The sequence below is a fragment of the Daldinia loculata genome (assembly GCF_022478755.1).
Source record: "Daldinia loculata strain CBS 113971 unplaced genomic scaffold F4817scaffold_35, whole genome shotgun sequence".
NCBI classification, from domain to species: domain Eukaryota; kingdom Fungi; phylum Ascomycota; class Sordariomycetes; order Xylariales; family Hypoxylaceae; genus Daldinia; species Daldinia loculata.
The window spans coordinates 20,230-46,125 of NW_026054889.1; the positions used below are offsets into that span (position 1 = coordinate 20,230).

A 25,896-nucleotide genomic window follows, 5' to 3' on the forward strand; every position below is an offset into this window, starting at 1 on the left:
CATAATAGGTTGGTGTGTCTCAACGCTTTCCATTTGATTTCCTTCTTGCCTCCGCTCTCTATTCTCTTTTTCAATATCTCCCCGCTTTTTACTGGTTGCAAGTACCGCAGTTCTCACCAGCGTGACGGCTGACCCAAGTGAGTTTCGAAGGGGCTCTTTTTTTTAGGTGGTTCCAGCACCAAAAATTCAATCTTGCAAAAAGAGAAAAGTGGCCCCGCATAGGCACCGCCCGCATAACCCGCTCTGAGTAGCAGCCACACAAGAGCGTGATGGGGCACTGTTACTGCACCACAGCACTATTGTACAAGTACATTAGTATGTACTACAACTCTTTTTTACTGGCCTTCCCAGGCACTAATTTTCCCGTTTTCGCTCCTATGCCAATTGGTGCTGGTGCTGGTGCGCACGCACCACTACTCAAAATTGTCAGTAGAAGCTGCAGGTGCCCTGCAACGCTTCGCGCTACCTCTCCGCTCCGCTCTTGCAGGGCAGGGCAGTCCAGCAGGTAGTAGACAGGTAGGGTAGTAGGTAAGAGGTACCTAGCCAGGCCTAGGTAAGGTAATCACTCTCTTTGCTTGGTGCGCATTCTCGCTCTCTTTCCCACCCTGTCTACCTATTCCTACTCTCTCCCTTCTCGTACTCCTCAATTCTCTTCCCGTCCCTCATCCTCAATCTCCTCGAACAAGTCAAACACGAATTACATCCTCCTGGTCCCCAAGCGTCGAATCTTTCGAGAAACTCCTAAACTTAACTTAATTCCGAACTCGTCATTCGCCCCCGATCCGTTCCAATTCCATTCACCCCCGAGGCGCATTCTTTCTCAAGCCAAAGAAGACGAAAAAGCTCGAAATTGTCATTTCCCGCCGCCACGTCCCTTTCGCGACCACGTTCTTGAATCTCTATTTTGCCATTTTATTCAACACACGCTATCGGGATACACTCCTTCCTTGATATTTACGATCAGACGACTTGACCTTCTTATCCGCCCTACGTCAAGACGTCGAGTTTTCTTTTGTTTCCGGCACTGTTCTTTGTCTGCTCATCTGCACCCATTTTTCGAGTCTGAACGTGTCAGGTCTACCACACAGCAACAACAACAACAACAATCCTCCCAACGCGCCGCGCCCTGGTCTGCAGCTCTTCGACACCGATATATGATTTCCCTGACAGCTCTTTTCGAATATTCGAGTCCCCGGAAGTCGACTACACCCACGTCGGACCCGGATTCGTCGTCATGCCATCCGGGCTTCTACGATAAACCTCCATTTCCCTACGTAAACCTCGCCGATAATCACCTCGTGGGGTGCATGTTAGATTATGACAGACAGGATCTCATCCTTGCCTACGCAATCAGTGACTCCGAGTCAGACGGTCGTACTTAGCCCAAAATCTACCCCTACCTTACCGAACTATGTCTCGAACAAGGTCCAGGGCGCGATCGAAGAAGAACCGTACACGATCAAGTGTATCTGCAACTTCACTGACGATGACGGGAACACTATCTATTGCGAAACATGTGATACCTGGCAACATATCGAATGCTATTATCCGCTTAACATCGACGAGGCCTTACGGGAAGATTTTGCACACTCTTGTGCTGAGTGCAAACCCAGACCGCTCGATCGCCAAGGCGCCTTCGACAGACAACGACTGCGACGGAGCAAGCCCAGTACATTGGAGGCGTCCGAACGAAAGGTCAAACGACCTCCCACTAAAACGGCAAAAAAGAAAACCAGACCAACAGACCTTGGGCCAAGTGGCCAGATTAATTTCGATACCAACTTAAAATATTCTCAAGACCACCCTCCCACTCACCAACATAAAAAGACCAAAAGTACACACCGGCCTAGTCAATCAATTAGTTCACAAAATCCGAAACGCAGCCCTTCGTACGGGCAAAAGACTGGGAATCCCCACGGCCATCCGCCCAGTCCCGCCACAACACCTCCAGATCTTCCCCACGAACTTGAGATACAATATTCGAATGCTTTCTTAAACCTGTATAAAGACGACCGCGACGTACCTATCGTTCAGACAAATTCTTTTGCAAGTCTTTCTATATCAAACGTGCTATCTTTATGGCTGCGGGATCACGATAAATTGAAAGCAGAAGCAGGGTGCAAATTTGACGAAGTTTTCCAGTCTTTACCGCCCAATATTGACTCCCTTAGAACATTACCGCGGATCGAAACTAGGAAGTTGCCTGTTGGACCGGATACGATTGTACACTGGCAGCATCTTAGGACGTCCGAAACAATCGACAAGAACATACCTTTGATGGAATTAAACGGCCAGATCGGAATACAAAAGGAGTATTGCGAGGATCCGGAAAATCGTTGGCAAGAATTAAGCACGCCGCTCCCTTTTGTCTTCTTTCATCCTATGCTTCCTATTTACATCGATACCCGAAAAGAAGGCTCTCTTGCTCGTTATGTGCGACGGAGTTGTAAGCCAAATGCGGTGCTGGATACTTACTTATCTGATGGTTCTGAGTATCACTTCTGGCTGGTTAGCGATCGACGGATACTACCTTCTGAGCAGATTACGATCCCATGGGAGTTCAATCTTCAGAAGGACGTAGCGCGGAGGTGGGAACAGTTGCTCGGTCTTGGAGATGAGGAAGTAGGTGCGCAACCAGAGTATAATGAAAAAGAGACCGAGACATACCAGAGTATTGCTTCTTGGGTTCATGCTGTTCTTTCGGAATACGGTGGGTGTGCATGCGACTTAGGACCGGACTGCGCGTTTGCTCGTTTCCACCGAACCTATATACTCAAGCCGCAACAACAATCAAAAGAAATCAAGGGTGTGAAAAAGAAGTCTCGGAAGACCAAAGCAAGCGCCATTTCTCCGACAAGCACCGGCCATGCGACTAATAGCCGTGCCCCTAGTGAGGGCCACGGCGATGATGGTGCGGATAACGATTCTGGGTCTTCGCGTAGCAAACCTCCTAGCCGAGACATGACTCCAGCACCACGACAAGGCTCTTTCGATACGCTAGGCGTCTTAACAGAACTCACCGACAGAGATAAGCGAAAGGTCCAGATGGTTGAAGATTCGTTCCGTCGCATGGAACAACAGCAGCAACCTCCACGGAAGAAGAAAAGAACTTCAGATGGTTCTGGCAATTCAAATCCCACCTCAAAGTCCAAACCAAGAGGTTCGTTTAGTCATCCAGGAGGTCTTTCTAATGGGGTCCTAGAACGTCGTTACGTTGACGCCGGTACTTCGAGGAGCATGTCTGGTTCTCCATCCAGCGCAGTGTCACCACGCACGACCGGCCATTCTAAACAGTACGATCCGCCCAACCTCTCTACGCGGGCTCTTGCGCGACATTCCTCCCTGGGAGCCCGACCTGAATATTGCGATGTTTCCGTTCAAACGGACCCAGTCGATGGTGAATGGTTTAGTGGTGACTGTCAAACGCCAAAGCCAAAGAGACGAGTTGTATCATTGTCAAAGCGTTTACTGGAATCTCGACATCGCTTGCGGGCAGATGAAGAACGAAAGAGAAAGACTCATTCTGCCTCTCCCATTTCGATATCGTCCGCTACTGTCAAGATGGACCTGGATTCTCCTAAGGTGGAGCACAACTCGACGGTCGTCCCCGAAGTAGAAAAGCTGGATAAGCCAACGCCACCACGAGTCGATTCACCTATTGACACATCAATGGAGGATGCACCAGTGTCGCCCACAGATATCAAAAGTTCTCCAGTCGTGGTTCCGGTAATACCTAAGCCGATAAAAAACAAGTCGCCCGAACTACGTGTTCAAATGCCACCTGTCCCCGCGTTTAACGGTACGGTAGTTCCTAGTGCTACGACTCCGTTGTCTGCATCTGGGACTTTAACCCAGTCACCATTCTCTAGTAGTAATCTACCTAGTCCATTCGCACCGGCGTCGGTTAACGGCGTTGCGGTTCAGCCTAGCCCGATCAAGAAGAAGCTGAGCTTGAGCGACTATACAAAAAGCAGGATGAATAAGGCGGCGGCGGCAAAACCAGCAGGAGGCTCTTTGAAGCCGCCAAGTATTGTGTTAGAGGAGGCTAAATCACCAACAAGCTCGGATATTGCTACTCTGGAAGCTCCTGTTGCTGATAAAAGCGCTGAATGATCGCTCCAACTAGAAGCGATTTTTCGAGTCGGGAATACTTGTAATATACAGCGGGACGTCCAGATACTTGACAGCACCCTTTTGAGGCGTATCTCTTGATTACGTCTTGGCCTTATGTCTTCGTATGGGGTACTAGGGTTCTCTCGGAGCGGTGGACGTGCCGAATGGGTAACGTCATTTTCTACGTCAGGCGTTGGGGTAGGTCTTAAATGGGGGTATCCACGATGAGGCATCGGCATGAAGATCTTCCAAAAGATATCGGTTTTATTTTTCATTAGATTCGGTATGAATCAAATTCTTAACGCGTTACGGCGCGAGGGGCTTCACACGGCTTGGTGGGACTTTACATGAACAGGACTTGAACGTTGATGAGTCGGCTATTCTAACTGCTTAAGTTGTACCGACGATACGGAATGCAACTCTGAGGCAGTCGGTAGTCACGAGGACTGGAATGGGGCGGAGTCCAAAAGGTGTAGAGATTCGTATGTCTATATGTACTACTACTTGAAGTCGAGATATTTGTGGCAGAGAGTAGGGAGCTTGATAGCTACAACTTCACAACTAATGTGAGACTAGCTCGGCTCGGCATGGGTTCCATTTCAAATGGGATACCAATGCTAGTTGAGTGGGATTTATGAAAGATCACATTATGTCTTCTTAATTAACCATTCAAACTAACTGGGTTGCGTGTTTGTATGTTCTATTATCTAGGGTGGCGAGTAAGCTCCTCCCATTGGTTCATCTAAGTTGTCTCTCGACGTACAGTAAGATGGATGGGATGACGGTCATATGATGCAGACTGCTTCCTTTATCTACAACTAGAACAAGGTGTTCGTCTCGCCGAGTTGACTATTTGTAAGTAACTGATGAGAGAAGGCAGAAGATAACCAGGATGTTCCCGGAACATGAGGATAGTGGTGGTGAATGGTGGATTGGCGAGATGATGGCCTTCCTATGGTATATGGTAAACAGTAGGGGAATGCGGAACACTTCTGCATCTCATATCGATGTGTCTGTTGGTTGTGTTATGATGTCCTAAATGGTGTTCACTTCTGAGTATATTCATATATAGGCGTGGGTACTTACATAGTAGTCGATCCGGATAGAGCCGTGTACTGTCTCTTCTGCAGTGAGGGACGTCATATATATATATACCTACAGATATATGTCGGATTCACGCGTGGTAATAACGTGGAGTCTTAATTGTATCAGTCCATAGCTACATGTATATACGTATGTATATAGTACCTAGGTAGGTAGTGACGTCTTAGTCAAGTATAGTACATTTGCTGCTTCGAGCCAATCACCTTCTGACATTAAATGCTCGCATGATGTAAGATATTCCTTCGAGTGCATGAGCGATAAAGGGTAAGCTATACTAACAGTCCCTATGTATAGTCTACTTACCTGGGTTAGGTACACATGTATACCTTAGGTATGTAAATAGGTACATTTTTGAATAAGACTCGTTATTGTGACTTGATCCGAAGTAGATGGCTTTTGTTATTAAGGTAAGACATGGAACTGAGACAACACTATACTTTGGACTAGACGTACGACTTGACTTATCACGTAGTACTCATCCAACATGAACTACCTACACATAATATATGTACATATATAGGTATGTATGTAGATCGGGGGGTCCTTCGCCGGGGTATCACTAGCTCTTGGCCTTGACTACGACATGTATGGGATTTTGAACCCTGGTTTGGGCGACTACTGCAGGTCTTAACAGGGTAAAACGTATTTTCGGGTTTGGTTCGTACAGGGTTCTAATTCACGAATTAGGGAATACAAGACGTAATTTGTAAATCATCGATCCGATTACTATCAGTTTTTGCGTTTGGGCGAATTGCCTGAGTCTATGTACGTGGTCTAGCTGGAGTTTCATAGTTCGTACGATAGTTTGCAACCGGTATGAAATGGGTATCTGCAGAAGTAATCTAATCAGACTTCTGGCTAAACAGCGCTTCTAATATTTAGATTATCCTCCCTGAAGATGAGGAGGGCTAGTTTGTGTCTGACGAAAAGGCCAAACAAGCCTAATATTGTCTGCATGGCTGTGATCTCCTTGGCAAGTCTATCCTCACGCATCGGGCCTCTCCAGACTAGCCAGAGATTCAGAATTGTGAAGTTACTTGTCTCCTCAATTAGACCCTGTTCATCCTCCTTGAGGCGTAATAACCTGAGCTGCGACAATAGCCGCAATACTTTTGCGATGATAGGACGGGGTTGCTTGTCTTTTTCCCACTTGGTCACACTTGGCTCGAGTAGGCCAGTCCGCGCGTTAAAGTGTGGCAGGCGGTGACGTGGGCACGGGATTAGCCCGAATAGCTGGGGTGTGCTGTAGACAAAATTGAAGATCTGAGGGACTAGCAGCAGAATCAGGGTCTTCGAAAAATGGCCTAGGATACTAACCACCACGAATACCATGCCGGCGAAGTAACAATACGTGTCTCCACAGAAGACGCGGGCAGGATACCAATTGTGGATCAGCAGCGCGAAGCTCACACCTAGGAAGGGTAGGAGGAAGTAGAGGGAGAACAAATGCGAGTCCGTAGCTGGATGAGGGTACGGCGTGAGTAGATAGAGCGCATCATTAAATGCGAGAAGCAGCGCAATGACAATGCTCTGGCTAACCTCGATCCCATTGATTCCAGCAAGAATGTTGATGCTGTTAGGACTGAAGATGGAAAAGGCTGACATGTATCCATAGTAAAGGATTCCGAGGTCGAATAACTCGCGGCCAATATAGGGTTGGAGAAAGGTTGGGAGTACAATCGATGTAACGCCAAAGTCAATAAAATAGATGACTAGAAGCGGGAGGGAGGCAAAGGCCGGGATGAAGAATTTATGCCGCCAGCGGATATCAAATAGGTCGTCGCCAATTCCAAGTAGGGTGATAGACTGGAGCGAGATGATGGCGGAGAGGTAAGAGGCTAGCTGTATAAAGATAAGAAGTTGTCAGTTTGTGATTCCCAGCTCGAGTTGCTAGAATAACTCGTACCTTGCTATGAGGAAACTTGTGAAGCAACCTTCCCTGCTGAACAAACTCCACGTTCTTCACGACATCACGATTTCCACCACCACTAGTAGCGACCACGATATCCTTGTAAAACGGGAATGGTATGAAGACAATTATGATCAATAGGTAGACCACAGCGCATATACCACCCATACATTCCGGTATGTAGTTGCTATTGTTCACCTTGGAGAGATCGCGACCTTTCAATCCAGCTTTAATGAACGTCGGACCGAGCCATCGTATCATAGCATAAGAAGCAGCGAATGCGATACCGCTAAGGGCTAGGGAGGCGACTAGAGGTTCCCCTTCACCCTCAAATGTTCGTACGAGGACGGCGACGCAAACTAATGAAAGGCTAGAAAGGTACAAGGTCTCGGTGCTCGAGAGCTGGGAGGATTGTGCGGCGATCGGCATCTTTGCGGCTCAGGCATAACCAATTTGTTAGGTCAAGGAATCGGCGAGAGGAACCCCATTGTCCGACCTTTAGGTCACCACATTAAAGTAGGATGGTGATGGAAGAAGATAACCTGATGTTGACTTTGGCGGATTAAAAGAAGCCACATTAGCTCAGAAATACGAAGTACATATGTACACGTTTAGGTTAGGTTAGGTACCGTACTTAATGCAGCATTTACTGAAACGCACATGGATCTTGCCGATCGGATTGTAACCAATCTTGCCTTCTCTGCCTCTGTACAATGAATCTAAGAAAGCTTCAATTATGGGTCTTAGTACACTAACTGCAGCATTACGAAGCAGCTCCTGCAAGTTTTATGTCATAACAAACTCATCTTAGGTAGGTACCTAGGTAGTTAACTTTATAGTTTGCTATCGGGCACGGGGGATCTCATCACCTGGCTGCATTTGCTACCTAGGTACCTAACCTAGCCGTTTGGTAAAATTGGCTAAAATTGAGTTCACAAAGGCAGACCTCTTTTAGTTTACGTACGAGAACAACTTGGCAACTTAGCAACTTAGCAACTTAGCAACTTAACTACCTAGGTACCTAATCGAGTCTTGTTTGTTCACATCCTCTTATGGTCTTGGTTTGCTCTTATGGATGCAATTTGTTAGTTTCTTAGCACGTATCAAATCTACGGCCTTTGAAGCTATTCCAGTTCTACCTATCACCTATCACCAATACTCATATCTCTCGTGGCGTGTGTAAGTCTGTAGTTCGGTATCTTAAGTGACACGGCTGATCTGTAGCTTTGACTTCGAACTCTATCCCAACATTTAATACTTTAGACTGCTGTATTGATCCTCACAAGCTTACAATTGACTCCCTTGCCGGAAGTAACCAAGCATAGCCCATGCGAGCGGTCACGATTCTCGGGTCTTGTGGGTAGCCTGATCCCATACCTACTGCAAGAGTCGGTGACTAGACGTCGGAAATGGATATCACTTGAAGCGCCGTCCCGATTCCTCGCGGCAGGAAGTTTGGGGTTCCGAGAAGCTTTCAACCTAAACCCCAGACTGATGGTCGAGAACCTAGTTATGTCTCAAGTCGACTAGATGGCCCTCATCTTGCGCCCTCTGGTCTCTGTCTTAAGTCTGTCTCAGGTCCAAAACTGAATTCTTAAGTAACGATGCGTCTACTTGCTGACAATGATGTTCTGGTTGAATTGGCTCGTTTCGCTCCCTATTCTAATAGCCATCACTGATACTAGGTCAACCATTGCTGCCATGGCTCAGAAGAATACTGAAACCGGAGCAGAGAATAACGACGTTCCACCTGCAAAATCTGATGAGGAGAAGGAACCTGAACCAAAGATACCAGATAATGAACCCCAAAGACCAGAAGAGAGTAACAATACCTTGAAACCAGATGAGAGTCAGGAAACTCGCAAACCGGATGAAATACAAGACGATGCACAGAAGCAGGAAAATGATACGGACGATAGCAGCCGCACTTCGAAGCCGGATGAGGAACAAAGCGATTCACAGAAGCTTAGAAATGGAACAGACGATAGTAGTCATACCTCGAAAACAGACGAAGAGAAGATAAATATACCAGTTAACGTAACGCAGATGAAGAACCAAGTGCGTCCGTCGTTGGATGTAGTCCGCTTCTCGTTCGTCTTAGATAGAGATCAAATACGATCAGTCTTAGATCGAGATCAAATACGATCAGACTACTCTACTGGAAAGCTTATCCTCGACCGGGACCAGATGCGACAGGTTCGCTCTACAAGTGGCTTAGCGAGAGAGACTCCAGGCGAGCTTACACAAGTCGACAACGAAGAGGGTCAAGAGAGCCCGTCTGCTCCAAAAGAAGATGGAATTGGGCCTACTATTCTCCCGCTTTCCGATCTCGAGAACTCCATCGTTGGATGGGAGAGTCAAGATGACCCTAAGATGCCCTTGAATTTCTCAGCGGCCCGGAAGTGGGTGATAGTCTGGGCGCTGGCGGCCATTACCTTCATGTCGCCCTTCTCATCGTCTGTCCTAGCTCCTGCTATCGAATACATCAACAAGGACTTCCATAACTCCAACCCCACGAATGGACCATTCCCAGTCAGCATCTATCTGTTGGGTTATGCCACGGGACCTTTATTCCTGGCTCCCCTTTCCGAAATATTTGGCCGTGCCGGCGTGCTTACCTCTTCTAATATTTTCTTCTGCTTATGGCATATCGGATGTGCTTTATCCCCTACTCTCGGACTATTAATAGCATTTCGATTCGCGGCTGGTATTGGAGGTAGCGGCTGCATGACACTCGGAGGCGCGATCATTGGCGACATATTTCCTATCGAGAAGCGCGGTATAGCTCTCTCTATCTGGGCATTGGGACCACTCGTAGGGCCAACAGTAGGTCCACTAACAGGTGCTTTCATTGCCGAATCTATTGGATGGCGTTGGTCGTTTTGGATTGTGCTGATTCCGTCTGCTATTATTACTCTCATCTTAGCCATTTTCCTCCCCGAGACGAACCACAAGGTCCTCTTACAACGGAAGACTAAGCGTTTAAATAAAGAGCTGAAGCGAACGGACCTTAGGACTTGCTATGATGGTAGTGAGTCCGGAAAATTATCTCAATTGACTATCCTGAGAACCGGTATGCTGCGGCCACTGAAGATGCTCATATTTGCGCCTATGATTTTTATACAGTCGTTGTATGTATCTTTCATCTACGGATCCGTTTACTTGATGTATAACTCCATCCCACCGACTTTTGAGACGCGTTACGGGTGGAGTACTGGTATTTCCGGACTAGTTTTCATCTCTATCGGTGTGGGTTATATGGTTGGCCTTTGGGCTTTCTCAATGCTGTCAGACAGAACAGTAGTCCGCCTGACGAAAGCTAACGGCGGAGCATTCAAACCGGAGTTCCGCTTAACCATTATGATTTGGTACTCATTCCTCTGCCCGCTCGCCTTCTTCTGGTACGGATGGTCAGCTCAGATGAAGACACACTGGATCATACCGATCGTGGGCCTGTTTCCTCTCGGCTTTGGTGTGATTGGAGTTTTCATGCCTACTCAGGCCTACATCATCGACGCTTATCCTTCATACGCCGCGTCAGGGATAGCTGCCTTCACTGTCTTGCGCAGTGTCATTGCGGCCTTTCTTCCTCTATGCGGACCAGTGCTATTTGATAATCTAGGGGTAGGCTGGGGGAGCTCCATTCTCGGCTTTGTCGGCGTGGCTATGATCCCTATCCCTATCGTCATCTTTAAGTTTGGTGCGCGGCTGAGAGAGAAATACCCTCTGAAACTTTAGTTTTTCCTTGCTACTTAACATATTTAGGTGGCCTCTGCAGCATAGAGCAGATGTGCCAGCTGAGTCTTAGATAAAAGATAAAAACGCTGCAAAGGAAAGAGAACACAAAATTATGTTGTATTATTTACTCAGTATCGATTCTTAACCACACTGCTTAAGATCAGATCCAGTCTAGATATTTATCTATGTTACCCTCTGGCGTCTTGGTTATATGTATATATTTCTTTTATATCTAACCCAAGGTCTTTATTCCTTTGGTCTATGGTACGGAATTTTATACATTTACCTAATCATCGCTTTTCATTTTCGAGGTATTGCGAGGTTGGGTCCTCTTTATTATAAACTACTAACTAATTCATTGTACCGTAGCTTCCTTCTTCCGCTTCCCTCTCTTCCCTGATTAGATGAAGCCTCTCCTGGACCATCCCGGCGGCTTCACTCTGCTGTAACTTTCGCCTGAAGGACCGGCCCTGGATGACGACGTAAGCAGTCAGTGTCGCGCCAAGGATCGTGCCGCCTGCCGCCATGGCGGCGTTGATTGGCGTCGGATCACCCTGTAGCGGGCCGTGCGTCAGCACGTCGAGCCCTGATTGTACGAAGTTAACGAGACCCGACAAGCAAGTAATGGTGCCGTAGATGCGGCCAAAGGTTGCGAAGCCAAATATCTTAGTGGCGAAGTCGCTGACTGCGCTGTAGTATAGCGGCCGGAATAAAACGAAGGTCACTACTGTCGCGTACCCGGCCCATAGCTGGGGGATACAGTTGAGTACCCCAATTACCACGATGAAGAAAGTTAGCACGGCTGATGCCATTGCTACGCTTAGGTTGTTAAGCAATATTCCGATAAACGGCGTAGCAAAGACACCACCTACGGGTAGTGCAACGTCGAAGAAGTGGTTGATACGCTCGGCGAGCCGTTCTGATCCCAGTAAGTACCGGTACTGGGCGCGGATGGTAGCAATGAAATAGTTCATGCGCAGCATCTGTAATACTGTGAGTAGCAGGAGCAGTATAAACCACATTGTCATCATCTGCCGGTGCGCTGGTAGGCCGTGCAGTATACCCCAGACACCACTGGCTGCCTGCCGCTCCTCTTCGGCCTGCACGCGGTCCCCGCGCTCCGTCTCGTCGCCCACTAACTCCTCGATCTGCTCGAGCTTGGAAAGACGCTGCCCGGTACGTGCGCTTCTTACGCGCTGGATTTCGTCTGGGCTTTCAAGGTCGTCATCTGAGTCGTGCACGTCGCGTGCTGCATCCTGCACTTTCTCGATCTTGCGCTCAAGCTCAGGCGTCGAGTGGTATGCCCGCGGAGGCATGAGCGCAAACTCTCCAAGAAGAAGTAGGACGCCCACGATCGTGTACCCGAAGAAGAAACGCGTAGGCGTAAGGGTGCGGCCCGACGACTCCCACGCGAGCCGGTAGAATAAGAATATAGCAGCGGAGCCGTCGAAGGCGCCCGTCACTAGCGCGACGATAATGCCTGAGTATCGCGGGAACGCATTCGCGAGCTGGAAGCTAGAGACGAAAACGAATGTCCCGCCTAGACTTAGCAATACGTTGGCCACCAAGTACCCGTCAAACTCGGGGATCTGGAACGCGAGTCCCATCAGCACACACCCCGCGATCATCAATATGCCCGAGATAACATAGCATAGACGACGCCCGTAGCGGTCGAGGACCCATCCGGCGACTAGGGACGAGACATTGGTCGTGATAGAGGCGGCGATGAAGAACAGATTTAGGCGCATATCCTGCGCCGCGCAAGGCACCTTCTCGCTGCCGTCGCCGGTGCTGCTTTCATCGCGGCCGTCTCGAGGGCAAAGGTCTTCGTATACGCCCTCCTCGATTAATATAGGTTTGAGTGATGCGAAGCCGTATACGATGCCGGCAGCGAACCAGCATGCTACGATGGCGAATGCGACTTGGGCTAGAGGGATTAATTAGCTTATATCCATTAGGAGGATATTAGACCGACGTTACTTACCTGCTCTCTTTGCGGCAGAGACCTTGTAAGCAGCAGTATTAGGTAAGGTAGACTCTTGAGAGACAATAGGGGCAGCATGGTCGCCGTGGCCGAAGGCATCGTAACTCAGGGTGCGCCATAGAACCTCTTCCTCTCCGTGTTCTTCATGTTCTGGGGGCACGCGATCGATGCCCTCGTTTGCGGTAACATGCTGAGCGAGAGACATCGCATCGGGGAATCACCGATTTTTCTTCTTCTAGGACTTCGGGATTGGAGCTTTAATAGGGGTCCAACATATACTAATTAAGACTCGCGATCGAAAAAGTGGTAGGAGCACAACCCGCGAAGATATTTCTTCAAAGTATTTACGGCATCTTTGGTTTTAAGCGGCGTGTCAAACGTCTATTCTAGAATCATGAGGAATGTACATATGGGATTATGCTGGAGTGTTGACGTCAGGGGATCCACGTGGGTTACCGGCATGTACATATAACCCCTGCAACCATACTGCGGCTGTATGTATATAGTTAGTTAGATAGGTGTATATACGCAGCTAATTTTAGGTAATAAATACTATTTTAGGATAGTTATTGTTTTGATGAAGGATGGTATAATATTGTGTTCAATTTATTGCTTAAGAAGTGATAATTTATATTCGTCGATAGGGGGGTAGTTAATACATATTTGAGTAGGTTGAAAAGCTAACGAATGTAAAGTCATGCTGGGGATTTTCAACCACCTTCCTCCTCACATTAGTTATCAGGTAGTAATTGTAACTTCAATAACAAGTGTCTGGTTTAGTTGGGATCAACATGACAGATGGCCCATGTGAAAGAGAATACACCACACAAAGATTTCTAACGGCTCAACTGATGAGGAAGGGGCTTTTCCTATCTCGTGAAGCATTAGACGCCGCTCTATAGGCACTAATGGTACACATATAGGGGCTCAAGTAGCACGGTCACGCGCAGGTATGGATATATATTTGCGCGCGGAGGCATGTCCTCTCCAATCAATGGGTGGTATTTCAATATCATCGGTAAGTTCGTGGGTGGGCGTAAGGTATGTGATGACGATAGTTCTATACAGTACCTTGGTAAACTTTGTGCGCCCGAAAAGATCGCATTTTCTACGGCCGGGATGTCAATTATGCACCTACTATCAACCTGTCGCATAGAATTCGATCCCGATCGTTTACTTATACTTTATTATATTCTACGTCTGATCTACTCAAAGGCCCCTGGTGGCTAGTAGCATGATTTCCAAGGCGAGAAAGACAGAGTCGACAGTATATTCACAATTACTTCAACTTCAAATTCTGGAGGCATGGATGAACCACTGGAACAAGATGTGCCGAACAACGGACCGCAAGCGAACTGCGCTATATGGGTTTTCACAGCCCTCGCAGCACTCTTTCTCGGCCTTCGCGTGGTATGTAAATGTAGATGGAACAGTTATCTCCGGTACGATGATTGGTTGCTAATAGCATCTTGGGTGCGTTAACTAGACTACCTGATTGATATCTGAACATGGTTCTCTCTAGCGTACTTGGGGTTCATGGACCTTGTTCTCGCTCTCCTTCTATGGATTACCACAAGATTGCGAATAAACCTAAAAGAAAAGGTCAGCATTACCGTCGCTATAGTTATGGGAGTGTCGTAAGTAGTCACCTCAAGTCTAAGTACCTCATAATGTAGACCAAATCAGAATGAATGCTTACCATTGATAGCGCCGCTGCCACTATAATTATTAAGAGCACTAGTCTAACTATTCTTAATCACGAAGACTTTAACTGTAGGTATATTCTATGGCATTTATTAAACTAATAATAATTATGGGCGAGGCTAACCCAACAACGGATCTTAGACCTCAGCATCGAGATAGTAACTCGCAGCATAGCTGAGATAGCGACCGCTATAATAGCAGTATCAATCCCCGTACTACGTACTCTAGTTTGCGACTTGGCTCGTAACCGTAGAGGTATGGGTTATAGAGGCTACCACCAACCCACCTCTTCGGATGAGGATGGAATTAGAGCCTGGAAGAGGAGTGCCTGATCGTGTCGATGGTAATGGAGCTATGTTCCGGCTGCTTAGGTACGATAATGATCCTGCCATAGAAATATAATGAATCCAAGTCCACCATAATAATAAGATGGATGACGAAATTGGAGGGGAGATAATGGAGGATGAGGATACTTGATTGTTCGGGTAGAGCATGACTTTCAGCGGTTACTTATTCGTAATATAAGAGCTCGCTGAAACAGGTTTCTGAATATTATCAGATGGTGATAACCCGTGCTTCTGAGATGTCTAGAATAGACGAGTGTAGAATTGCGACTCCTTGTGACGTTGAGAAACGGGTCAAACACGAAAAATTTTATGCATAATTCGTTTGATTAGCTCTATAAGAATAAGGAGTCCTCTAAACCACGCCACCCAAGGTATTCTATCCATATTGCGCGATATCGTTTGATTATATTTGTTTATTTCGATGCGGGGTATCATGGTATTGTGAGTTTAGACCTCACTCGCAGGCCCTTCAACCCATATGGATGGGCGGGGCAGTCATCCTAGCTTTCATCATGCCTAATTCTGAGCTCTTAGCCCACGATCCGTCGGGAAGTTGTCGGTAGCATATTAACTTGCCCTCATCCCCGACGCTTCCTAGAATTTGACCATCGTCGTCGAAGTCGATTCTCCATACAGGAGACCGGTGGGCACTGAGTTTAGACAGCAGCTTAACAGTGTGGTGGACCTGTCCCGGTAGATCGGTTGAGGTACGTTCTCCGTGAGTCCCGGACTTGTCGATCTCAGCTCTTATGCCGGAAGGAGCTTGAGAAGATCTACGGAGATGACCACTTTTGGAAGCGGGGTTTTCGTCGGCTTTTGCACTACCTAGAATATCCGCTAGAGCCCAGGATTTGCCATCGTCCTGTGAGAAGGGAGTATCAACCCGGAACACCCGCACGAAACCGTCTTGGCATGCAGTAGCAATCATGTCGTAGCCCCTATAGTTTCCGGGAGCCCAGGCGACGTCTCGGACTAAGTGATTATGATCTCCGATCTCAATAGCTAGGTAGAACTGTCTTTGTCTTGTCGGGGCGCCGAAGGAGCTAGCAACAGTATCACGAGTTCTAAAGATTTTTACCGTGGTTAAGCCCGATACTACCAGACTCAATGCATCCGCTGGTACGCCGGCTCTCAGGGCATTGTAGCAGGGCTCAGGATTCGGGTCAAAGCGAACTTTAAAACATGTTTCCTCGCCACGATTCGGCTTAGTGCAAGCCTGGAAGTCATCAGACTTTGCATAGTCAGTTAGAGTCTCGGGCTCTTCGCCTTCGTATACTGTGAGATGGCCATCCGAGGCAAGAAGGGCGACATATGTAGACCGGGTTACCTCATCATGCTTGACCGAAAAGGACCTATAGGGATACCGGGCGGACCTCAGCTCGGAAACGTTCTTGCCATTCCCGTCCCTCGCACTGAAACGCCTTCCCGGGGCGGCTGAAGGGTCCTCAGCCCATAGTCTAAAGCGACCCTCGATGCCGAGGGAGGCTAGTAAATTGGGATATATGGTGGGTGGCAGCCATTGAAGCTAGACGAGCTGTTAGAAGTATGTTAAAGCCAGACAATCGTATGAACCTAGGTAGTCACCATGCTACCAAAGCTATGAATTATATAAATTTAAGAGAAACGAACCTCTAGAATCTCGCCTGTGTGAGCTTTCCAGTTGTCGCACAATCGCCAAATACCATCTTGGTGTCGATTGAAGACGCGAATCTTCCCGTCTACACTACCTGTGGCGCATCTGTCGCCATATGCGTTGAAAGCGATTGCTTGAACTAAATCCTTGTGACCGTGTTGGACGATGTCGAAAGAAGCGCTATTCTCAGCTGTATTATCCTCTCTAATTGGTGAAGGTCCCATTATAACGCCTATTACGCTGTCTGCATTGCGTATCCAACAGCTTGAGATAGAGATATAGAGCACGTAGTTGTTGTAAGTTGTTGTAAGTTGTTGTAGGTAGCTTTGGTGGGGGTGAGATGAAGCTTAGAACGAAGGTGAGCTACCGGGAATAACTCTTACATAAATATTACATAATAATAATACTAGGTAGACTCTTTATGAACATCTACTTTGATAGAACAATTTGTATGCAATACTAATTTATACATATACCACGACAAATGCATAAATAGGGATTCATTTAATGCAAGGAGGAAAAGGGGAAGAAGATAATAAACAGGTGTTGACAATATGGGCACGCAAATTCTTAAAGGAAACTTGAATACTACACGAGCTACTTCATTTTTGGTTTATTTAAGATACTATCTCGAGATCTCGTGATTTCACTATAGTATTGGACATATATACAACGAATCAAACTCCGGTCGCCACCTACTTAACTGACCCCTAGTATAACCCAATTCCCCATTTTACAGGCTCTTGAGCTGACGCGCGTGGCGCCGAGCATGACGCTTGCTGGAGCAAGTCTTCTTCGGCGTTGTGGTAGCGGGCGAGCTGGCAGCCGGCTGGGTGCTGGCGACAGCAGTAGAGGTGCTACTAGCGATAGGAGAAGTAGCAGTAGGAGCAGCAGTAGTAGGCTGAGCCGGAGTCGTGCTTGTGCTCGTAGGAGCAGGAGCAGAAGACGAGGAAGTATCATCGTTGTTCGACGATGACGATCCATCAAACTTCACTAAAGCAGGTCCGGGGATCTTGTAATCAGCAACCGACGAGAGCTTCTCGTCATTGTAGATGTTGTGCAAGATTCCGGCGTCGGTAGCGGTGTAAAGCTGTGTACCGACGATACCATCCGGAGACTGGGTACCGGACCCAGAAACCTGGAGGTTGATACACTGAGGATACATCTGCGCCTTTCCTTCAGTGCCAGCCTCATGTAGAGCAATGAGTTCGTGACGAAGAACGTAGTTTCCAGGCTTAAGTGAGCTGGGAATGGTAACCTTCCAAGTAAGGCTATCCTCGATTAACAAGTCATCAGCCCACTTGCCGGTCGCGCCACTGCCGGCACCTAGCTCGAGCTGGCCTGCCTCGGCTATCTTAAACCACTTAAGAGTTGTCTTGTCGACAGTTGAACAGTTACCGCCGCAGTCAGCTAAATAATCAATAACCGGTCCTTTGTGAGAGTCCGCCCATTGATTCCAGGTGAGCGAGACCTCGCCACCGGCGGCGACAGGTGCAGACAAAGCAGCATTGGTAGCATCCAAGTGACAGATGATATCAGGGTCTTGGAGCGCCGATGAGAGCACGAAGCCGTTGTCTTTAGCCCCGTTGCTCCAAGTGACACTGTCCGGCTGAGGTCCGTAAGGTGCAGAGGTGGGATCGAATCCTTGATAGGATTTGCCGTCGATAGTCACAGTGGTAACATGACCATGGGCAGAAACAGAAACGGCACCGGCAATGGCAGCCAATAAGCTGGATGTAAGTGCAGAAGGCATATTGAACTTGGTTATTTATATATGATACGTGAATATAGACTGTTCTTGAAGGCCGACTTGCGGTAACGAATGTGAATTGACTTCAAGTCAAGTATGAAAGTAGCTTAAAAGAATGAGTGTGATGAAGACGGCTTCAAGGGAATGGACGAAGACTTGTGATTGGTCTGATAAACAAAGAGAGACGAAATCAAGTCGAGAGAATACTCGCCTCCTTATATTAACTTGCTCCAAGCCCTACCCACATCTACCACGAGCCGCACTTGGGTCTTTTACAGTAACATCCGGGAAGACGAAGATCATGTCGATCCACCATAGCGTTGGGTCGGCGCTATCCATGAACATACTAAACAGGGTTCAGGTTCAAATGAGTTCTCGAATTGGTGGAATATCAATTTGCCAAGGAATGCACCGGCGTTCTGAGTTCAAAATAAAGGAGCTTTTGGTAAGGCGAAATGAGAACCACGGAGATGGCTTGTTAGAAGGTTTCATATGCGGCGCGAAGCAGGGGGTTGTTTACTCCTGAAATTCTGATATCAGCCTTAAAATTAGCGCGTAGGATGAAGATAATGGGGATGACCAGGTCCTTATGCATATAGATGTTCCAGAACTAACGCCGTCGCGCGCTATGAAGACTTTTGACGGAGTAGACTGTTGTTTGAGACGAACAATTTCGGTGAAGCGAGTCTTGGCGCACGCGTCACTAAAGATAACAAGTTACCAAGGGGTGTATTAACCCCTGAAGCTGATCACGATGCGGGGCGATTTTCGAGGGGCCGCTTCTAAGATCCACACTATCGACATCAGATTATCGCGCCACGCCCCGAATATCCTAGATTAAAGAACTAATAGAGAAATCTCAAACATGCCAAGTTCAGTCCATGATGGTACTTTTATAAGAGTGATCTCGCAATAGGGATGATTGATTTAGACTATAGAACATGTATGATCGACTCGCTCGAAAATAAATATGTTTAAAGAGTGAACCTATTAGATACTTACGGTAAGTGTTCAGGTGATAGAGGTAGCTTAATGCCAATTCTTGTCACAAACTTATAGAAAATCGTGAACTAGATAGTTATAGTATTCACGAAGTTGTTAAGATATCCCAGAAAAGCGTTCATACACTATAATAGCTAACTTAGTGCCTCTTACATAGAAATAGATACATCTATATAGTACAAATATCATTGGTACCGACTCAAATTATCATTAACTCAAAGGATCAACCTCCCCAACGCCCGAGCACAATACCCCTGACGTAATCGTTAAATCATAGCTTCTAGCTCGCTTGATGACAACCGAGGCGCCCAAGTTCAGCCCCTTTTCGTTACACTAATTTGATTTGTTCTTGATTGTCCGGCTAACAGGAGTGGTGCCTTGCCTCTGAGAGTAGAGGAGATATGCGAATACAGCCGCGGCCACGGTACCCAGAATAAAGAAATTGTCTGCAACGAATTAGTATAGGCGATAAATAGGGAGTGAGACGAGGGACGGCTAGACTTACGAATTGCGAAGCCAAGAGTGCCTTCAACGAAGCCGATAAAGGCTTGGAATACACCAATAATGGAGTTGAAGATCCATTGGAAGAAGTTGACGACAGCTCCTAAGAAACCTTGGATCACTTCGATGATTGATTGGAAGAAGTGACCGACACCCGCTGCAAGACCCATGATGGCGATTTGATTTTTAATAGTATTTATTTTATAAATATGGCTTTTCTATCCGAAGTCGAAGTCAATTTGAGTAACCGACAGTCTGTAATAATGTTGTGGCTTATTAACTACGGGGCTCTATGGGGTTATGCGTGTTCTTATAGCTCTCTAGAGAGCCTCCACACTCCAGACTACGTCACCGAAGAAAAGATAAAGTCATGCAAGAACTTTCGGAATCCGGACAAAGAAGTTGGATTCGATGGCGTAGTATCAGTCACTTGTGACGCTTGCCTTCGCTAAGGATCACGTAGCTGCGTATAAGTCATGACGTCAGTCTCTTAAATTGGGAATGACAGGTCGATATACGCTATTTCATTGGTTGAGCCACATGGTCCAATCACATCATGTTATTCTTCATAGGTAAATAGGACTCCTTTCATAACATTAAGTATAGGTGGCCATTGCTGGATAAGAACCAATAAGGTAACAGATTTCAAGAAATATATCCCGGGACCACCCAGAACTCTGCAGTGAAGGACAGATTTATGCAGAAGTTCCAACAGCTGCCAATATCATAGTGATTAAAAGCTCCCGTTTTGCTCGCGAGTTACTAAGATCTTACTATAATAAAAGAACTTTCTTGGTCTCTTGGTCGTTGTAAAGGGTATATACTTGGAAATTGCGCATGTATTTTAAAACTTTCCTCAAGAGATAGAAACTCCATTGCGAGCGTTAAGAAAGTTTCTTGTAGTCATATATGCCCTTACATGGCCCCTTTACCTGTTATCTAAGGCATGCGCTCATTATATAGCATTATAAGGATGAATAGCGAGAGCTTAAGTACCTACTAATAATTACTGCACTTTTGAAAATACATTAACATAATAGGATTGATATAATATCTTACATTGCTACTCAATCAAAAGGCCGTAATATATAATGTCTAAGTTAATCCAAGACACAACATGGTAAAAGAAGGGCGTTATTGGGTATCATTCTGGCCACTGTGGCTTGTACTTCCAGCATCTAGTGCAGAAGAGCACATTTATATCCGAAATGTACATACATCTAAATCATTCATACAAACACTGCATATATTCAACAGAAACCAGTGTAATAGAAGAATAAATACCTAGGTTCACAGCTCAAGAGCATTGCTCTCTAAGCCTGAATCTTAAGTCCAGCCGCCCTGGCGCGGCTGTGAACTGATCTCTTAGATCGGCGAACAACTTATCTCCCTTCTCATCGCCCCAGAACTCAACTTTGAACTTCTTCACGAGTAAGGCGATGACGAATCGCATCTCAGTCATTGCGAGGTTCTTCCCAATACAGTTAAACCGACCCTGGGAGAACGGGGCGAAGCCACGAGCATCCTTGACCATTTCTGGTCGCGTAGTCCAGCGTTCGGGGATGAACTGATCGGGTTCTTCGTATGAGGAGTCAAGGCGCGCGAGAGAGTATCTGGGTGCAACAATTGTGACATTCCCCGGGATATATACGTCGTTAATGGTCATTCCAGTTGGGGGTGATTGGCGGTAGCCGCCAGTAGGTACTGGAGGGTATAGCCGCAATGTTTCGTTAATCAGAGCGGTGAGGTGGTCGCAGTTCTGGAGCTGCGACTTGTCGTAAATATCTACATCCTTGAGTTCGGAAAGTAGCATGTCTTGGTGCCGAGGGCTGCGAGCGAGCTCGTAGAAAGCAAAGACGAGGGTTGGGGCGATGGTATCGCTAAGGTTGGTTAGTAAGACGAGCTAAATGATAACATGATCATGCCATGGACTAACCTTCCAGCAATGATGATGGTGATGGCATCACCATTCAGCCACTCACGGTCAGCTTCCAAGGAGCCCTTTTCAAGAGACGCCTCGATGAGCCAGTGTGAGACATCGGGCCTCTCTACTTTCCTCTATTGGCTTGTTAGAGTCTTCAATATTAAAGTGTAGTAGGAAGAAACGTACTGCTATCCGTTCGCCCATGCGGTCCTTACACCATTGCATCATACCAAGCCAATCTCGAACGATATACATCCAGGGTGTGATATAGAATGCGATTTGAGCAATCCATGGAACCGGACTAAATGGCCCTAGCAAGCTCATAGCTCTCCTCAGTAAGCGAACTGCGAAGTGCCACTTCTTATCTTTCAACATGCCGAATGATCGTGCAAAGGCAAATTCGCCCATGACATCAAATGTAAACCAGTAAAACCAGTCTGATACATTGACGGGAGAATCTTCTATTGCAAGCTTCTCGATCTGCGATGCAAGTGTTTCTGCATATTCCACGACACGTTCTTCGTAGATGGCAAGAGCTTTATTGGTAAAGCCTCGGTCCCAGACTCGTCGTCGAGCATCATGCTCCTTTATGTTTCGGGTTGTATTAACTGCGATTTCAGGAAGTAAGAAGTCGTACCAGACGGCCTTGGTACACTTATTCCTGGGTCCATCGACAGCGGGAGGAACAGCAGCGTCGATGAAGGTGATCTCCTCTGGGCCTGTTCGAATAACTGGGCCATACTTCTTGCGCAGCTCCTCAATGACGAGGAAATTCTTCCCCGTACGACATTGCCGTACGTGCCAAAACTTCGTGGCTCCTGCTAGCCAAGGACCGGGGAAGTGGCGTAGTCTGTGGAAGAACTTTCGATATATGACGATGCTAGTGAATAACGCAGTTGCATATGAGCTGACTATCAGAGAAGTAATCTTGAAACTGGTGTTAATGTCCGCTCCGAGTCTCTGTTCAACCAAAAAGACGACGAAAGCGAGGAAAGAGTAGATTGTAAAGAGTGTAGGTGCTTGCATATGCCATTCACCGCGAATAAAGATAGAAAAATGGGAGGAAGCTCCCAGGGCAGCGGCCCCTAGGCAAGCGTAGCCGGTGGTAGTCGACAGCATACTGAGAGATCGTGCTAAGCGAAGGCCTTAGAGCTCACTAGTAAAGGGCGAGGATGTAGGCCGGGGAGGCATTCCTGTAGAAACTAATCTAAAAGAAAGACTATATGTAGTAGCTAACAGATGGGGGACGGCATCCTCCGGAAAACAAAACCCCTATCTCTGACGACTCGGCGTCGTGGCCACTTTTACTGGGCATCAGCAACTCTTTCGAACATATCCATCGTAGGACTTGGGCAGCGTGTCATACTACCAACTAACAACTTGATGAAGATTCCGTATACTAGCTAGTGTACGGGGGTAAATAAGGTTATTTTCGGTACCTATAACCCGTTGCGTCGATCCTACGGCACTTAAGCGCCTTGGTAATCCATCAGGAATGGTCTCAACCGATTATCCACTCCATCCTCTCGGCTGGTAGGTAAAAGCAAATCCATTTCTAATCTAGCCTTGTGCGTCGAGAGAGTCCGAGAGCCCGAGTCCGATTATTGATATTGTACATACAATGTAGCACTGTAAGTTTTACGCTCGTCCTATGGTGGTCAGCTTTAAAGTAAGAGTGTTGATTATATATCATTATTTAAAAAAAGACTTCTGCATTATATGACCTTATATGTATGGCTGGCCTATAACTGGCAGTAGAATACTGTCTTACGTGAATCGCAAAAAAGGCATAAATTTGGTATAGTTTAGTCATGCCCGTTATATCGGCTAGGTACTTCGTGTATGTATTTCTCAAGATGCTTCGTATAAAACGGTCGAATCAGTTGGGACCCTTACATCGGGTTATCACCTGCAGAAGGATCTAGCGTATCCAATCTACGGTCTTATGTAGTGATAGGGGTGAGTTGGGGTCGCCACGGACATCGTTCCATTCATGTCGTGGAGCAGTAATAGTCGATTGCATATGGAAATAAATTCGATATCTGATATCGTAACCCTCTAGTTGAGTCTATCGATTTACGGCACGGCGATTGCTTTTTAAATCGAATTCCTTCGCAGTCTCGTTCGATATCACAGACTAAGCTGATCCCTACCCCTAGTATACTCTCCACACAGTCCCCTGAGTTGTTCGCTATCATAACAGAACATGTCTAAGCCAGTGTTTATTCTCCTCCACGGTGCGTGGCACAGTCCTAGGTGCTGGGATAGTCTCATCACCGCACTGAGCAAGGCAGGCTACTCGGCTGTTGCCCCAGCCTTACCCTCGTCGGGATCTACGCCACCTACACCTGACTGGACCAAGGACATCGAAACCATCAGGAATACCGTGGAGAATCTCGTCGAAGAGAACGATGTCGTCGTCGTTACGCACAGCTTCAGTGGTATGACTGGAGGTACGGCTTTGTGTGCTTCGACATCGAATTCGCTACGATGTTCTAATAGTATCCAACCTTGTGCAAGCTCTATGAGCTCTACAAGACTGCCTTGAAGTGAACGCACGTCTTGGCATTGTTGAATATTCAAAAAGCCGACCTCCCCTTATTGCTCAAGGTACAATATTTAAGGGGCTTTGCGTTCCTTCGATCAGTACATATCAGATACCCTATGGTACCTAAGCTACATCATGTGAGCACCGGAGGGTAGTTCAGATGATAATATAATTTCATGCTACCACTCACCTGGCGTTTCCACCATCATTGTAATATTGGTGACAAATTAAATACTTATTGAAATATTTCCTATTTCCCCATTGCTTTTATTTCATATTCATTTAGGATAGCATAAACTAATTGTATTGACTATGAAAAATCTACTAGTATTATGTATATTTGGTATATTTGCGTATACGAGGCATTAAGGGGGAGAACCCCCCTGAGAGTAGGAACTGCCAATGTTTAACAAAAACAAACTCGAAACAATATGAACGTTTACTTGATTACAGGAAAGCGTAAATAATCTGTGTAGAAAGGAAATTTGCGTGTAGAGAAAGATTTAGGTAATTAGCTCGCGAGTGTCAGTCTAATTTGCTTATACGTAATAGGTTTCTCTCGCAATGTATGCTATTTACTGGCGATCGTCAAGTCCCAGACTAGTCCATGACAAGTTTAAGCTCAGATAAATGAGATAATTGGCTTACCAAGTATCCCGTTCCCGAACCATATTTGCAGCATACTTCGGGACACTCTCGAACAGTGCACGAGTGACCTCTGCCACCTGTTGGGCATCTTTAGGACCGATTCCTGGAGGAACTTCTCGGCTAGTTCTAACGGCTTCCATAGCCATATGCCACAATATGAGTGTCTTGTCTTTATTTTCTGTATCCTGGCATTCGCGACAATTTTCAGCTATCTTCCCACCTCGGGGAAGTGTTTTCGGCAAGGTGGTAATGGTATCATGCGCGATTAAGGCGGGCTTAAGGGTATGTCCACACCCGCTGTACTTCATCTCTTTTCGGCAAAAGGGACAACTTCGATTCGCATCAACCCAAGCTCTTAGACAATTGTGGCAAGCCAAGTGCCCACACGGAAGGATAGCCGGGGTATCATCGTTTGGAGTGTGCGCCATCGACCCTATTGAGAGAGTTACCGTTTGACAAATTTGACACAGGAGATCTTCAGGTCGATCAACTAGGAAGGTAACCATAGGATCCGGGAAATATGATTCCCCCTCGGCGAACGAGATACGTCCCTTATTAGCTACTTCCTCTGGTATTTGTATCCCCAGAAAGCTCTTAACTAAAGATCTAATCGAGCTACCGCGAAACCAGTATCCCCCATGCGACGATGGAGGAGCTCCTTCATGATGTCGAGGTATTTCGGTATCATGTTCTCGTCTCCCCCCGAGGCCCTCATCCGGATTGGTTCGTTGTCGGGATGGTTGGGTCCTCTCACGATGTTCATTGTCTCCTGTCTGTACTCCTCGAGTCCGGGCTCGAGTTCTATCATCTGATGTTCTAGGGTTAGTCTGACTACCAGCCCATATAGAAGATCTATAGTTAGCGCCGGTTTCGGCATTACGAGTGTTCTCGTGACGGGGTGTTTCGCTCATTCTGATTGGAATCTTGCCAAGAATACTACCCCTTTTATTGGTGATAACTTTGACGTTCATTGTGAAATTCAGCGTTAGGC

The 25,896-nt window shown here is 46.8% G+C and overlaps 10 protein-coding genes across 10 annotated transcripts; 3 read left to right on the top strand and 7 right to left on the bottom strand.

Moving 5' to 3' along the window:
* Positions 1-1,317: 1,317 nt before the first annotated feature.
* On the top strand, positions 1,318-4,113 carry F4817DRAFT_317261 (uncharacterized protein; the record flags this gene model as incomplete). The annotated part of the gene is made up of 1 exon (XM_049300783.1): positions 1,318-4,113. The coding sequence occupies one exon, from the start codon at positions 1,318-1,320 to the stop codon at positions 4,111-4,113; it is 2,796 nt and encodes a 931-aa protein (XP_049157615.1).
* A 1,642-nt stretch (positions 4,114-5,755) lies between these two features.
* On the bottom strand, positions 5,756-7,933 carry F4817DRAFT_341893 (glycosyl transferase family 4-domain-containing protein). Its single transcript, XM_049303827.1, has 3 exons — positions 7,761-7,933; positions 7,124-7,678; positions 5,756-7,059 (listed from the first exon to the last, which is right to left on the bottom strand). Exons 2-3 carry the CDS (start codon positions 7,553-7,555, stop codon positions 6,076-6,078), a joined length of 1,416 nt encoding a protein of 471 aa, XP_049157616.1. The 5' UTR covers positions 7,556-7,678; positions 7,761-7,933; the 3' UTR covers positions 5,756-6,075.
* A 159-nt stretch (positions 7,934-8,092) lies between these two features.
* Positions 8,093-11,219, top strand: F4817DRAFT_341894 (major facilitator superfamily domain-containing protein). The gene has a single exon (XM_049303828.1). The coding sequence runs from the start codon at positions 8,750-8,752 to the stop codon at positions 10,862-10,864; it is 2,115 nt and encodes a 704-aa protein (XP_049157617.1). The 5' UTR covers positions 8,093-8,749; the 3' UTR covers positions 10,865-11,219.
* On the bottom strand, positions 10,909-13,210 carry F4817DRAFT_366290 (putative MFS transporter). Its single transcript, XM_049306961.1, has 2 exons — positions 12,849-13,210; positions 10,909-12,791 (listed from the first exon to the last, which is right to left on the bottom strand). Exons 1-2 carry the CDS (start codon positions 13,051-13,053, stop codon positions 11,215-11,217), a joined length of 1,782 nt encoding a protein of 593 aa, XP_049157618.1. The 5' UTR covers positions 13,054-13,210; the 3' UTR covers positions 10,909-11,214.
* A 1,415-nt stretch (positions 13,211-14,625) lies between these two features.
* F4817DRAFT_341899 (WD40 repeat-like protein) lies at positions 14,626-16,857 on the bottom strand. The gene is made up of 2 exons (XM_049303829.1): positions 16,529-16,857; positions 14,626-16,424 (listed from the first exon to the last, which is right to left on the bottom strand). Exons 1-2 carry the CDS (start codon positions 16,754-16,756, stop codon positions 15,369-15,371), a joined length of 1,284 nt encoding a protein of 427 aa, XP_049157619.1. The 5' UTR covers positions 16,757-16,857; the 3' UTR covers positions 14,626-15,368.
* A 270-nt stretch (positions 16,858-17,127) lies between these two features.
* F4817DRAFT_341901 (lytic polysaccharide monooxygenase) lies at positions 17,128-18,948 on the bottom strand. Its single transcript, XM_049303830.1, has one exon. The coding sequence runs from the start codon at positions 18,283-18,285 to the stop codon at positions 17,266-17,268; it is 1,020 nt and encodes a 339-aa protein (XP_049157620.1). The 5' UTR covers positions 18,286-18,948; the 3' UTR covers positions 17,128-17,265.
* Positions 18,949-19,348: 400 nt separating this feature from the next.
* F4817DRAFT_341902 (uncharacterized protein) lies at positions 19,349-20,225 on the bottom strand. Its single transcript, XM_049303831.1, has 2 exons — positions 19,790-20,225; positions 19,349-19,730 (listed from the first exon to the last, which is right to left on the bottom strand). Exons 1-2 carry the CDS (start codon positions 19,953-19,955, stop codon positions 19,618-19,620), a joined length of 279 nt encoding a protein of 92 aa, XP_049157621.1. The 5' UTR covers positions 19,956-20,225; the 3' UTR covers positions 19,349-19,617.
* Positions 20,226-21,038: 813 nt separating this feature from the next.
* F4817DRAFT_366296 (cytochrome P450) lies at positions 21,039-22,875 on the bottom strand. Its single transcript, XM_049306962.1, has 3 exons — positions 21,896-22,875; positions 21,722-21,843; positions 21,039-21,665 (listed from the first exon to the last, which is right to left on the bottom strand). The coding sequence occupies exons 1-3, from the start codon at positions 22,826-22,828 to the stop codon at positions 21,083-21,085; spliced, it is 1,638 nt and encodes a 545-aa protein (XP_049157622.1). The 5' UTR covers positions 22,829-22,875; the 3' UTR covers positions 21,039-21,082.
* A 1,040-nt stretch (positions 22,876-23,915) lies between these two features.
* F4817DRAFT_317269 (Alpha/beta hydrolase fold-1) lies at positions 23,916-24,237 on the top strand (the record flags this gene model as incomplete). The annotated part of the gene is made up of 2 exons (XM_049300784.1): positions 23,916-24,150; positions 24,212-24,237. The coding sequence occupies 2 exons, from the start codon at positions 23,916-23,918 to the stop codon at positions 24,235-24,237; spliced, it is 261 nt and encodes an 86-aa protein (XP_049157623.1).
* A 629-nt stretch (positions 24,238-24,866) lies between these two features.
* On the bottom strand, positions 24,867-25,876 carry F4817DRAFT_366298 (uncharacterized protein; the record flags this gene model as incomplete). The annotated part of the gene is made up of 1 exon (XM_049306963.1): positions 24,867-25,876. The coding sequence occupies one exon, from the start codon at positions 25,874-25,876 to the stop codon at positions 24,902-24,904; it is 975 nt and encodes a 324-aa protein (XP_049157624.1). The 3' UTR covers positions 24,867-24,901.
* Between the last annotated feature and the right edge of the window lie 20 nt (positions 25,877-25,896).